The sequence below is a fragment of the Liolophura sinensis genome, chromosome 1 (genome assembly GCF_032854445.1).
Source record: "Liolophura sinensis isolate JHLJ2023 chromosome 1, CUHK_Ljap_v2, whole genome shotgun sequence".
Taxonomy (NCBI): Eukaryota; Metazoa; Mollusca; class Polyplacophora; order Chitonida; family Chitonidae; genus Liolophura; species Liolophura sinensis.
This window is the reverse complement of record NC_088295.1, coordinates 50,371,841-50,385,748: the sequence shown is the minus strand read 5'-3', so window position 1 is coordinate 50,385,748 and position 13,908 is coordinate 50,371,841. Positions and strand designations below refer to the sequence as shown.

The 13,908-nt window shown below is 39.9% G+C and overlaps 1 protein-coding gene across 5 annotated transcripts in view; it reads right to left on the bottom strand.

Annotated features, from left to right (window-relative positions):
• Window positions 1-13,650, bottom strand: part of LOC135482011 (tRNA (uracil-5-)-methyltransferase homolog B-like) — a 61,089-nt gene extending 47,439 nt beyond the window's left edge. For 2 of the 5 annotated variants that reach the window (XM_064761822.1, XM_064761821.1), the window contains exons 1-13: window positions 13,557-13,650; window positions 11,942-12,409; window positions 11,532-11,668; window positions 11,015-11,152; window positions 10,038-10,092; window positions 8,975-9,121; window positions 7,408-7,507; window positions 4,778-4,848; window positions 2,920-3,066; window positions 2,063-2,157; window positions 1,212-1,426; window positions 869-970; window positions 50-172 (exon numbers count right to left, since the gene is read on the bottom strand). In XM_064761822.1, coding sequence (XP_064617892.1) covers window positions 50-172; window positions 869-970; window positions 1,212-1,426; window positions 2,063-2,157; window positions 2,920-3,066; window positions 4,778-4,848; window positions 7,408-7,507; window positions 8,975-9,121; window positions 10,038-10,092; window positions 11,015-11,152; window positions 11,532-11,566 — 1,228 coding nt within the window. In that variant the 5' untranslated portion in view covers window positions 11,567-11,668; window positions 11,942-12,409; window positions 13,557-13,650. Of the gene's footprint in view, window positions 1-49; window positions 173-868; window positions 971-1,211; window positions 1,427-2,062; window positions 2,158-2,919; window positions 3,067-4,777; window positions 4,849-7,407; window positions 7,508-8,974; window positions 9,122-10,012; window positions 10,093-11,014; window positions 11,153-11,531; window positions 11,669-11,941; window positions 12,410-13,556 lie in introns of those variants that run through there. The other 3 variants (XM_064761823.1, XM_064761824.1, XM_064761825.1) reach the window with 3 other exon arrangements.
• Window positions 13,651-13,908: the final 258 nt, after the last annotated feature.

Below are 13,908 nucleotides of genomic sequence, written 5' to 3'. Positions count from 1 at the left end.
CCGTTATCTAACTGTGACCAACGTTTGGCCATAAGTCACCACAACTTACTGAGTCCAGTACGCCCTGGGTTAACAATGGCTACAAGATCTTCCCCATCATACTGCCCGCTCATGAACAGCTGGTTCATCAGCTTACGGGCATCTCCTTGGATGAACTGTGTGTTACTGCATCCTGTAACAGCCGAAACAAATTCACAAGAAACCTTTATTCAAGTTTTCACAGGTTGGTACCAATTATGCTGGGCCTATTCGTACAGCACCAACAGGTTACAGATTGTAACCATCTAATTACTGACGTGTTACAATCTGAGTAACTAATAAGGTCCGTACCTCCCTAAACCACTCAGTTCAGAATCAATTGGTGACCAGCCTGTTACTAGTTGGTCATACTGGTGTGGCTTGGTCAGAGTTTGTCTGTATATAACATACAGATGGAGCCATGCAATCTTGTTCCTCAGGCCATAGCCCATTATTGTTTCGAATTTATATGCAAAACAAATATCTTTCATATATCTTTTCATGTACATCTCATAATGTACTTCTGACTTGAATCTTGCTAAGATTAAATTTATCAACATGCAATCATGACTGACCTACACTGAAATTTAAAATTGTGATTGTTGGGAGTATTTTCTTTACTATAATAAACAAATCTTTAAATACAATGTACGCCGCCACCTGAGAGCAATTTTTTCCATGTTCATTAAAATTTTTGCTCAAAAACAGTAAATCTTCATCTAATGGATATGAAACAAAAGAACAGTTTTATTATCCATTGGATTATTATTGAACAACAATGTATGTTTTATTTATTTATTTACTTACTTTACTGGGGTATATCACAATGCTCTAGATTTAACAAACTAACCGTTGATGTGAGCATTAACTTTGGCATCCTCCACAGCTTGATGAAGCATTTCTATTCCTATGACCTTTTTGGCTGTCGGGGACAGTAAAATGCCGATAGTTCCTGTCAAACAAACAACAGACACCCACAAATACCAAAATGACAATTCATTCAATGGCTTCTTTGTAGATTTTAAATCTGCAATTATTATGTTGACATGAGTACAGAACAGTGTCAAAGCCCTGTGACAATATGGTTACATTATCAAAAAATGTACAGTATACTAATGTATCCTATGATTGACAGGTCCACGGTACATGGCTTTATTTGAGACAATGGAATTTACATTCTTTGCAGGACTGACCTGTGCCACAGTAGACATCAAACACAGTAGAGTCTGGTGAGAGAGATGCATATTCTCTCACTGTACTGTAGAGGACTTCAGCCCCGGGAGTGTTCGTCTGGAAGAAAGAGTCAGCTGATATATTGAATCTCATGTCCAGGACCTCTTCCTCAATGTGTGCTGCACCAAGTAAATGTTTGTATGGGAAATCCGTACCAAGGCCAAATGTGTGAGGGCTACAAATACAACAAAAAGTAAATGACACAAAATACGACAATGTATTTATTTATTTATTTATATGATTGGTGTCTAATGCAGTACTATTTTTCCACTTGTATGACAGTGGGCAGGTTTATGGGTGATGGGAACCAGAATAGCAGCTGTCCTCCATTAGGTCCCTGAAAAACCTGCACACCTGAAGCCGCAACCGAAACAGCAACACCTGGGCTCATGCACCTGAGCCAGCACTCTGATCATCTGAGCCAGCACTTTGATCATCTGAGCCAGCACTTTGATCATCTGAGCCAATGTGTCTGTTGTCCAAGTCAGCGTTTAACCATTTGAACCACTAGAACTCTTTTCAGGGCCTTCAAAGGCTTTGACAGAATTGTGACACTGCTTAGCTTACACCACTGTAAGATGGCACTGACTGTATGCAAATTTTACTTTAAAATGAGCCCTTACAGACAACCTTTCCTGCAAACTCTCTTTCTCTGCCAGAAAAAAAACCCCTCTTTTTATAATTCACACAGAATACATGTACCCTACTTGTTCCAATTCTTTCAGCAAATTTCTCCTAACATCATTACAGAAAACCAATTGTAATCTGAACACAATGAAGATTGCACATCTATCATTACATTTCCCTTTACCAAGCTTGAAAATATAGTGAAGACAAATTTGCACTTTTCCCGGGTCCACTGGCAAAGTAATCCCTCAATTCGTTCTCCGCCAATTCAATGTCTTCCTGAAATATAAAATTACTAACCAGTATTACATTACTGATCAGATGCCAGTGTATAGGTTAACCCAAGAGGGGAAGTTGTATGATCAAATAGATTACCAGAGTTTATAAGAATTATGAGTGATTTACAGTACACACACAACATCAAAGTGAAGTTTTAAAGAAAATACAAAATGTCAAAAAAAAAAACAGAGAAAACAAATAAGTGGAGTGTTTAGCTACACATATATGTAATGTACATGTTTCAAGAGAACGAACACGTGAAACTTTGTAAAAATGCACTCAAATTTATACCAGTAAATATAGATGTACTTGGTTTTCTACAATTAAACTTTATTAGTGCTCAATGTATGAAAGAAGTTTTTTATTGTATGATACTTATCAGGTTTATGGATGGAGGCAACCAGGCTGCTACCAGCCAACCATCACCTTTCACAAGCTATCAGCCACAACCACCATCCTTCACAAGTTACCAGCCACAACCACCACCCTTCACAAGCTACCAGCCAACCACCACCACCCTTCACAAGCTACCAACCACAACCACCACCCTTCACAAGCTACCAGCCACAACCCTTCACAAGCTACCAGCCAATCACCACCCTTCACAAGCTACCAGCCAACCACCACCCTTTACAAGATACCGGCTAAAATGTTACAATGTTTAATGGAAGTGGACCAAGACTTATATGTATCCTTTGATGTGACAAATATCTTGGAATTTTTGCTCTCTTCCTTCACCGACAAAGTTGTACATGTATATGCCTCAGACAAATGTCTAGGGTTGAACTTGACCACTGCCATGAGTTGCCCCAGAGTTGTACTTCTGATGATTAGGTTACGCCAGTGTCCTCTCTCCTGCAGCAAAGGAGAGACGGGTAGCCGACAACTGCGGACAAAATCCTGAAAAACCTGAAACACAGACATGGTTCACTTACCATTTGTTCAACATTGCTGTATATTTATTACATTTATTTATTTGATTTGGTGACATACTCAAGAATTTTTCACTTAATAAACATGCAATGGTGGCCAGTCTTATGGATGGAGGGGACCAGAAAACCCGGAGTAAACCACTGATCTGCCCGAATTACTCCCCCACCACAGATGTTATGTGGGGGTAAAAGAAGTGGTGACTTTCATGCAAAACCACACAAGTGAACATTGTCAATCACTTATAAATGTCACCAGGCCCAAAAAGCATGGAAATCTTATTGCCAAATAATATTTATTTATTTATTAAAATTACTTATTGGTGCTTAAGGCCACATTCAAGACTTTTTCAGATTTTCTGTAATCTTCTTTCAGGCACCTTTTTCAGTAAAAGTTTTGCATACTATTATTATGAAAATGACGCTAAAAATGATTTGTTTGTGTGTCGTAAAAGATGTTAGCTTCACAAAACTGTGCAGATCATTTATCTACACCCAATATTTCATTCAGAATGTTTCAAAATATTGCCTACACAGGTGACTGAAAAGGCTGAGGAATCAGGGTATGTCAGACCCTAAAAGGAGAAAGGAGGGTGCCCAGCACGAGTTAAGGATGAACTTCTTCATGTGTGATGTACAAATATGCACACGGCACTGGTCTGAGGTACAAAAATGCACTGGTGTGAGGTACAAATATGCACTGGTGTAAGGTACAAATATGCACTGGTGTGAGGTATAAATATGCACTGGTGTGAGGTACAAATATGCACACGGCACTGGTGTGAGGTACAAATATGCACTGGTGTGAGGTACAAATATGCACTGGTGTGAGGTACAAATATGCACACGGCACTGGTGTGACGTATAAATATGCACTGGTGTGAGGTACAAATATGCACTGGTGTGAGGTACAAATATTCACTGGTGTGAGGTACAAATATGCACTGGTGTGAGGTACAAATATGCACACGGCACTGGTGTGAGGTACAAATATGCACTGGTGTGAGGTGCAAATATGCACTGGTGTGAGGTACAAAAATGCACTGGTGTGAGGTACAAATATGCACACGGCACTGGTGTGAGGTACAAATATGCACTGGTGTGAGGTACAAATATGCACTGGTGTGAGGTACAAATATGCACACGGCACTGGTGTGAGGTATAAATATGCACTGGCGTGAGGTACAAATATGCACTGGTGTGAGGTACAAATATGCACTGGTGTGAGGTACAAATATGCACACGGCACTGGTGTGAGGTATAAATATGCACTGGTGTGAGGTACAAATATGCACTGGTGTGAGGTACAAATATGCACACGGCACTGGTGTGAGGTACAAATATGCACTGGTGTGAGGTACAAATATGCTTTGCTTATGTTACCTAGGCCACACAAGCACTGTCGATCGCTACGGTTAGCTAGGCCACACAAGCATTGTCAATTGCTTACGGTTACCTGGGCCACACAAGCATTGTCGATCGCTACGGTTAGCTAGGCCACACAAGCATTGTCGATCGCTATGGTTACCTAGGCCACACAAGCATTGAGTGAGTGTTGAATAATAAGATATTTACATGTTCATATTCTATCCCCTGTTCAAATAAATAAACCAAATTAAGGAAAGGAAGGAAAGATATGAATGCAAGCATAATTAGCTACTCAAATTTAGATATGCAGATTTGTTACTTGCCTTACAAACTTCAATGTGTCTTGCCGACATGTTGATCAACTGATCCGGTTCAACGCATACAGCATTTCTGTCTGAAAATAAAGTTTTCAAAATATTTCACGAAAACATTCACACTATTTGACTTGAGCAGAATGCGGTGCAAACCTATGCTCCTGGCCAGGCCCCTAACAAACCTAATGTAGTTTCAGTGGGTGAGAAGTACTGAGAAACGTATTCAAACCCATTTGATCAAGGGTATTTAGGAACTTCTGTCAATAGCCAGTAGTTGACAAATGTCAGATATTCATTTCAAAACACTGAAATGATTCATGAATCTTTTTTTTCTTTTTTTTTAGGTGGGGGTTAGGGTGGCGGTGTCTCTGAGGTTGGGGGTGAGGGTGGCGGTGTCTCTGAGGTTGGGGGTGAGGGGGGAGGTTTTGGTGGGATTGTCTCTGAGGGTGGGGGTGAGGGTGGGATTGTCTCTGAGGGTGGGGGTGGGGGTTTTGGTGGGATTGTCTCTGAGGTTGGGGGTGGGGGTGGTGTTGTCTCTGAGGTTGGGGGTGAGGGTGGCAGTGTCTCTATGGGTGGGGGTGGGATTGTCTCTGAGGTTGGGCGTGAGGGTGGTGGTGTCTCTAAGGGTGGGGGTGGGATTGTCTCTGAGGTTGGGGGTGGGGTTGTCTCTGAGGTTGGGGGTGAGGGTGGCAGTGTCTCTACGGGTGGGGGTGGGATTGTCTCTGAGGTTGGGCGTGAGGGTGGTGGTGTCTCTAAGGATGGGGGTGGGATTGTCTCTGAGGTTGGGCGTGAGGGTGGCGGTGTCTCTAAGGGTGGGGGTGGGATTGTCTCTGAGGTTGGGCGTGAGGGTGGCGGTGTCTCTAAGGGTGGGGGTGGGATTGTCTCTGAGGGTGGGTGTATGTTTAGTTTATATATGACATGTTCCAACATGTTGGACCACAAATAGCCTTTTAAGTCACTGTCTTGGAGGAAAAAATAGCTTCAAAGGTAAGGCTTTTTCAGGTCTTGGTAGTTAATGACAGGGAGCAGTGGACGAGGTCTAATAAGCCCTTGCTTGTGTGTATCATAGAAGTGCAGTCTAAATAGTCCTTAAATGGTCACCCTGAAATGCATCACCTTCCTGACTGCTGTCAGAAAATAGGAGGAGGTTTTGGTGGGATTGTCTCTGAGGGTGGGGGTTTTGGTGGGATTGTCTCTGAGGGTGGGGGTTTTGGTGGGATTGTCTCTGAGGTTGGGGGTGGGGGTGGTGTTGTCTCTGAGGTTGGGGGTGAGGGTGGCAGTGTCTCTATGGGTGGGGGTGGGATTGTCTCTGAGGTTGGGCGTGAGGGTGGTGGTGTCTCCAAGGGTGGGGGTGGGATTGTCTCTGAGGTTGGGGGTGGGGGTGGGATTGTCTCTGAGGTTGGGGGTGAGGGTGGCAGTGTCTCTACGGGTGGGGGTGGGATTGTCTCTGAGGTTGGGCGTGAGGGTGGCAGTGTCTCTACGGGTGGGGGTGGGATTGTCTCTGAGGTTGGGCGTGAGGGTTGTGGTGTCTCTAAGGGTGGGGGTGGGATTGTCTCTGAGGTTGGGCGTGAGGGTGGCGGTGTCTCTAAGGGTGGGGGTGGGATTGTCTCTGAGGTTGGGCGTGAGGGTGGCGGTGTCTCTAAGGGTGGGGGTGGGATTGTCTCTAGGGGTGGGTGTATGTTTAGTTTATATATGACATGTTCCAACATGTTGGACCACAAATAGCCTTTTAAGTCACTGTCTTGGAGGAAAAAATAGCTTCAAAGGTTAGGCTTTTTCAGGTCTTGGTAGTTAATGACAGGGAGCAGTGGACGGGGTCTAATAAGCCCTTGCTTGTGTGTATCATAGAAGTGCAGTCTAAATAGTCCTTAAATGGTCACCCTGAAATGCATCACCTTCCTGACTGCTGTCAGAAAATATGTATAAATAGGCATTCTAAGTACAAGCAAACAATTAAATACAATGTATGGTCAACAATGAAAAAACCAATTTGATAGTTACCTATATGTATATCATTGATCACACCAAAAGAAATTCATGGCTTCATTATAAATGGGTTATCATGAACTACGTAAATCAGAGTAAATCAGAAATTTAACAAATCTGCATGAATTACTTCCATAATTTTCATACTGAGAAGGGATGGGGATTAGGGGGTACAAGGATATATTTTCAAACAAAACTAGGCCATAAAATAACTGTCCTATCCAATAACGCTGACTTTCATTTAATCCATATATTTATTTCCATGGTGTAAACGCTGTGCTTAAGACTTTTTCACTCATATGATGATCAGTGTTTTACGCTGTACTCGAGAATATTTCACTTATACGACGGCGGCCAGCATTACGGTGGGAGGAAACCAGGTAGCGCCCGGGGAAACCCACGACCATCCGCAGGTTGCTGGCAAACCTTACCACATACGGCCAGAGAGGAAGACAGCAAGAACTGGACTTGAACTCACAGCGACCGCATTGGTGAGAGGCTCCTAGGTCATTACACTGCGCTAGCATGCTAACCAAATGAGCCATTTATGCATGGGAGAAGACATTCTTAAAGACAATAAAACAATTAATTTTGAGACGGAGAAGAATGAAATACAAGACAATGAGAGATTCTATCACAGTGCCTGCACTCACGTCTTTCTTTCCCCACGTACAGTCCTACAGTGTTTGGGTTGCCATGGATATTGCAGCCAACATTGAACTCTTCTTTGTTCCTATACCCATAGATGACTGGCTGTAGAGAAAATTATATCTCTCATGTTACACAAAACAATATCCTACTCCACACACATGTAAACAAAATTACCTCATAATATTAAATTAAATTAATCAAAACCTATCATTAATATCAAACAATTTCAACATAAACCCATAACCTAACAAATGCTGCATTCAACTCTCTTTTTTTCAATATTAATTTGATATTTCATATTTGGTGCAGTACACAACTGCTTAAAATGTTAAGATTACTAAAATGTTCACCATGTGATTTGTCCCAGGAATTGATTGGTTAAAATGAACAACCAGTAACAAAACTTGGCAAGTTTGTACGGGCTTTTTCTGCATAAATAACAGCACAATGCCTAGAACACAAGAGGTGAATATTAACAGACAACTCTCTGACTGCATTTAATTGACATTATATAGGATTCTGAAGGCAAACAAGTCCTTTCCGCATCTAAATGACATCACGCAGGATTGGAAGGCAAACAAGTCCCTTCCACATGTAAATGATATCACGCAGGATTCTGAAGGCAAACAAGTCCCTTCCACATGTAAATGACATCACGCAGGATTCTGAAGGCAAACAAGTCCCTTCCGCGTGTAAATGACATCACGCAGGATTCTGAAGGCAAACAAGTCCCTTCCACATGTAAATGACATCACGCAGGATTCTGAAGGCAAACAAGTCCCTTCCACATGTAAACGACATCACACACAGCGTTCCACATTGAAAGTAATCATCTATTTCATTTCGTAACTTCCTTGTGTAAGATAAGAATTATTGACATATATAACCATAGACTATGTTTTTGGTTAAAGGAGTGGGGGGGGGAGGGGGGGGGGCAAAAATATGTTTTCTTTTGACAAACGCATATGAGAGATATTAGGCAAATAAAATCAATGGACATAAATCACGACCAACAAAAATAAATGTTGATGTGTCAAGTTTTTTTCTTTCTGAGGGTTAGTACCACACTCAAAAATTATTTTGAGTCAATATTATGGTGGGTGGAAACCGAGCAGATCCTGGGGGAAACCCACAACCAGGTCTGCAGGTTGTTGGCAGACCGTCCCACGAAACTGGAATATTCAACACCTATCTCTGGAAATTCATACAAGCAAACTTTTCCGCGTGTGATGCATCATATTTGTGGCAACTCATCTACTTAATGTATGGCTAAACCAGAGAGCACCACTCATTGCCACCACAGAGCACCATCAACCACTTATTGCCACCACAGAGCACCATCAACCACTTACTGCCATCACAGAGCACCATCAACCATTTACTGCCACCACTCTGCCACCACTTATTGCCACCAAATCTGCACAAAAATGGAGGCAGGAGAATCTATAAAATTCCCTATCCAAGACTGACATTAAAGTTTACATCCACCTCTCATATGAGTCAGCTACATGTGGTTGCTGAAATGTGTCAGTTCTCACAGGACAGAGAAGGTTTTCACGTCATACTTACAGCTGGTTTAATGTCCTCTAAGGGACAACACTGGCCATCATACATCTGTGACAATTTCTGTAATAGGCCAATCGATTTCCTGGGGCGAGAGTTCAAGCCAATGTCAATCACTTTGGAGATGCAGTACTTCATGTGGTTTTGTTTTAACTGCGTAAAATCAGATTTAAAACAGATATCAACACTATCTCATAATACATGCACTTAACTTTAAGCCAAAGAAAATGAAAAAGGAAAAATATAGTGCAATGTTTTAGATCAAATGTTATGCTATTTTGTCAGGGTTAATTTTATGTTATGTTGTTGGATTAAATATTACATAAAATTTTCTTTAACTGAATGAAATTCAGTTTGATGTCCATATCAGCACACAAGACACAACACAGCTTGACTAAAAGGTAAAGATAACCACAGCAAGTAATGAAGAAAAAGGCTGGTGGCTGGCAGCCTGATACATCCATGACTGTCACCAGCAAGCTGAAGTTAGTAAACTCAGGTGACAAAGTTTTTGGATCTTATCTCTCGGAGGAGGCATAAATGTACATGTACTGTGCTATCTGTCATCCGGTATAACTCGTCTCTTGTCCATCACCACAGGTTTGTTTATTTGATATGAGGCACAAGGTACTGAAGAATATTTCAATTTAAAATATATGACAGTATGGTGGGTGGACACTGGGAAGAGCCTGCGGAAGGTGGGGGGGAGGGAAATCCCAGGACCATGTTATTCCAAGATAGCATGAGTTGGACTACAACTGATTTTGTTTGTCAATCCATCTGGCCATATAACCCATTTTGACTAGCTACTTCTTGTCTGTAAGATATATCTGAAATTACATATCAAAGTTAAAGGAATTTAATTTCAATCTTTCTTTTCAGGACTGATAAAGATTTCGGTACCTGTTGGTTTGTGCATTTTGTCCCATTTTATCCAGGACATTATATCTATACCCTCTGGGAATGACATGTGCATGAGTATGTACACACAGATTCATTTTGGGCATTGTTTATCCTAGTGATATCATTCTTGATTATATTCACCACAGTCCTGGATTCCTTTGCCTACCTCAAGTTGTTTGTCATACGGAAGTTGGTACAAAGGTGTTACACATTCTGCTAACCTGAAATTTTCAACCAAAAACAAAACAAAAAAAAAATTGGCACTCAGCATAAGTTGAATCAGCTAGTCACAAACTAGTGTATTGGTGTGGTGTCATATTTGGTGTCACTGGCAGTGCTTTCCACTGAGGAGCAACACCCCAAATACAGAAGCTGAATTCTTCCTGATTTAGTCCTTAAATAAGTCACAAAAATTTGAAATTTTTGATAAAACTTTCCAAGAAATAAACACACTACATGTAAATTTGTTATTTTGATAACTTGAAATTCTCATCAGAAAAAGATTTTAAAATTCAAAAATTTCTTGGAATATGTACTGTACTGGGAATAAAATTAAAATGAATAATGAATTAATGACTGAGACACTCATGCCCAGAGCAAGTCATGCCCAAGACATTAGTACTAGTACTTGGCACCCAGCAAAGACTGAGTCAGCTAGTCACATGTACTTAACTCAAGTGTCTGGGTTGGATTTCATGTCTGGTGTCTTTGGCAATGCTTTCAACTGAGGCATAACACCCCAAATACAGAAGCACTGGAGGAGTTCTACTAGAAGGAGACACCGTCCGGGAAATTATCAAAATAATGTGATGGTAATTTTAATACTATGGCAAACAAAGAGGATGAAATTTTCCTTTTTTAGGCTCTCCATAATAATAGTCAGAGAAAACTGTAATTTTTGACCTACTTATCCAAGAAATAAACACATTACATCTGAGATTTGTTCACCAAAAATGTTGCTTTCAATGAGGAAACTGAATTAAAACATAAGCTAGTTTTGTAAAAATATAAATGTACATTCTAAACATTTAAAACTTGAAACTGCTGATTCAATATCTATTTTATTTAAAACAATAATTAAGTTCTGTTTCAAGGTGAAAACCTCCTTACGAGACTGATCCCAGATTAAGCTTGTTATTATACCGGTCATATTGATTCTCTTCTGTCAGTGTGGCCACCCGACTACGTCGATTGACATTCCTAAACCATCTAGACAGATATGATCCTCCCACATGGCTACCATGGTAACGACATTGGGCTGGGCTTTTAAAGCCAGAATCTCTAAATAAAAAACAAACAAACATAAAAACCTACATGTATTCATTACAGCCTTACTAAGAGGGAAACAATAAAATAAGGCGCAAACAGTTTGTAAAGTTTTACAAGCGAAAACTGTTTTTTCTTCCCATATTTAATCCATAAACATATTGACACTTTTAACATAAAAATTAAATCTATGACATTCAAAACAAAATTTAAGAAACCCTGAAAAATTTCAAGAAATACTATTTACCAATGCACAGAGACTGGAAAGTTCATGCGGATATTTTCACATATTTAATTATGCAAAATTCAAGATAAGGTGTTAAGGTTACAAAATACTGATGAAATCATACCATCCCAGAAATACAGACATGCATCGAGCCAAGAGGATACTAACCTTATCATTTGTAAAACCTTCTGCGAGAGTGCCATGGATCAAAAATTGCCTCCTGGATATAAAATTCTACATCTCAAACATGGAGAACTGACATTTCAGGTAGAAGACTAATTATATCGGATGATTCATCAAAACATCTGAGCAATGAAAAAAGAAAAGAAGAATATCAGTAAGTCGGAAAAAACAAAAATAATAAAACTGAAAATATTTTAAGAAAAAACTAGAATAAAATAATATTACACAAATTTCTGTAATATTATATTGTTTGTGTTTTTTTCGCTTTTTGTTTTCTTTTTTTAAATTTTGCTGTTTGACTAAGTAATTTTACACTGAAATCATTTACACACCATTGGTCAGCATTACAGGTCGAGCTGAGCTCTGAATGAATAAATGAATGAGTGAATGATTACCTGGGGTAACACCCTTTAGCAACATTTCAACCAAACTGTGGCTGGAGCAGACTGGTTTCCATAAATTTTTAAATTACCTTTAAACAGTTGGCCTATCAGTCACTCAAGAACAAACTAATCAATGCAAGATTGAGGACATCCATGCATTTGTCATTATACTTGGACCATTGTGCTTGTTTTGTACAACACGGCAAATAAAAATGTCGTCTAAATAAGCTGGAAGTTAATACAAAACAATGCTTTACAACTGCCCTTTGTCAACATTCAGCATACATATATGCTGTGATCCAAACTGTTTCATTGCCTAATATACTATGATTTCCAGTTTTTATTAGGCACTGTTCTCTGAGTAGTGTCCACTACTGTTTATTTCCGTATACTTTTCCATGTTATGTTTCAACACATTGTCAGCTGGCCACTCTTGCAGGTCAGTAAGGTGCCCAGATCTGTGCCCGCTTGAATAGGTATCTGAAATGTGTAAAATTTAATCATAAATGAAGTAACAACTACTACAGGCATGCAGCAGACCCAGTCAAAGGTGCACGCATGTGTATACCATCAGGGTAGGCCTACATGTAAGTGTTAATCACACAGTATATCTCACGATAAAGGGACAAAGATCATAAAACACATGAATGCAAAACTTCAGGTAAAGGGTATTCTGATGTCCGAAAATGTGCATATCTGTATTTGATTGTATCTTTGTCCCTATTTTACACAGCACAACAATCAACGCTTCAAAATAATGCCCAGAACACATAGGGTATACAGATCATATCAGGAGTAAACACCAATTAAATCTTTTCTAATTATAAGGCATTATCTTGTAAGAGAATGGAATGGGCTAGCCATGCAAAGCTTTATAAATCTTAAACTTAATGGACCCAGACTATGACACAAAACAATTTCGTACATCCCTCTACTGCACCCTACCAACATTTTTGGAAATTTTTGACAATGACTATGAAATTAATCATCCAAAGTTTATGATTCACGTTGGTGGCATTTCTTGCTTAATTACATAAAATATATTTTCAAAAAGCACGGGAGGGATGCCCTACACTACCACATGTAAGTTTATTTTACATGATACATGTAGCTTATACATGTATATGAGGAATACAAAAGGATACACATGTTTTAGTCCAAGCTATCAATTGTCTTGATTAGATTAATTCTGCAATTCACTGTTTTATAACAATTATCTTGAGCCTTTCATTGTTGGGCTATGTTTACTATGTTTATGTAGTCGAAAACAAATTTCCTGATATCTGACAAGGGGGGACCCTTAATCTACAAAGGCTGTTTTCAAACATGGACCATGGGAGACAACTCTTCCAACATATCTTTGCGTCGAGGCTTTAACAAGGTGGCATTTCTGGTTTACTCTCGTACACTAGAGCCGGGGCCACTCAATCAGCTATGTTTCTCGACGGATTTACTTGTTTTACTCGACAGACGTGATAGTCATAAAAATTACTACCCTTAGTTTACTTTCATTTCGGCTGAACACGTGCTTGATTTCCATTTACAACAACAACAAGTTACACTGGCAAATTTTCGAAGACAAGTAATCGTGGATATCTGCACAGTGCAAATGGCCTTTTATCTTTACCGTTTTGTAGTCCTCACAGTCACTCTATAACTCGTTTGCGATGAACTTCAGGCTGAGCTAACTGAAGGGCAGTTCATACTGCACAGCGTCAGTCTCACCCGGGTCAGTAAACCGAAAACTATAACCTATGAAGAATAGCGAACACGGACATGGAAATAACGCAATTCATCAGAGCACAAGAAATAGCAACAAACACTGTTTGACAGTAGTGTGTGCTTTCCTTATAAGAATTTGTTATTGTCTGGGAAAACTCTTTATGAGATCCAGATAATAATGTATTCCCCCTGTCACCCCTTAAGCAGTAGGCCTGTAATTATAAATATTACCAATTTTCAATCCTTACCACCACCTA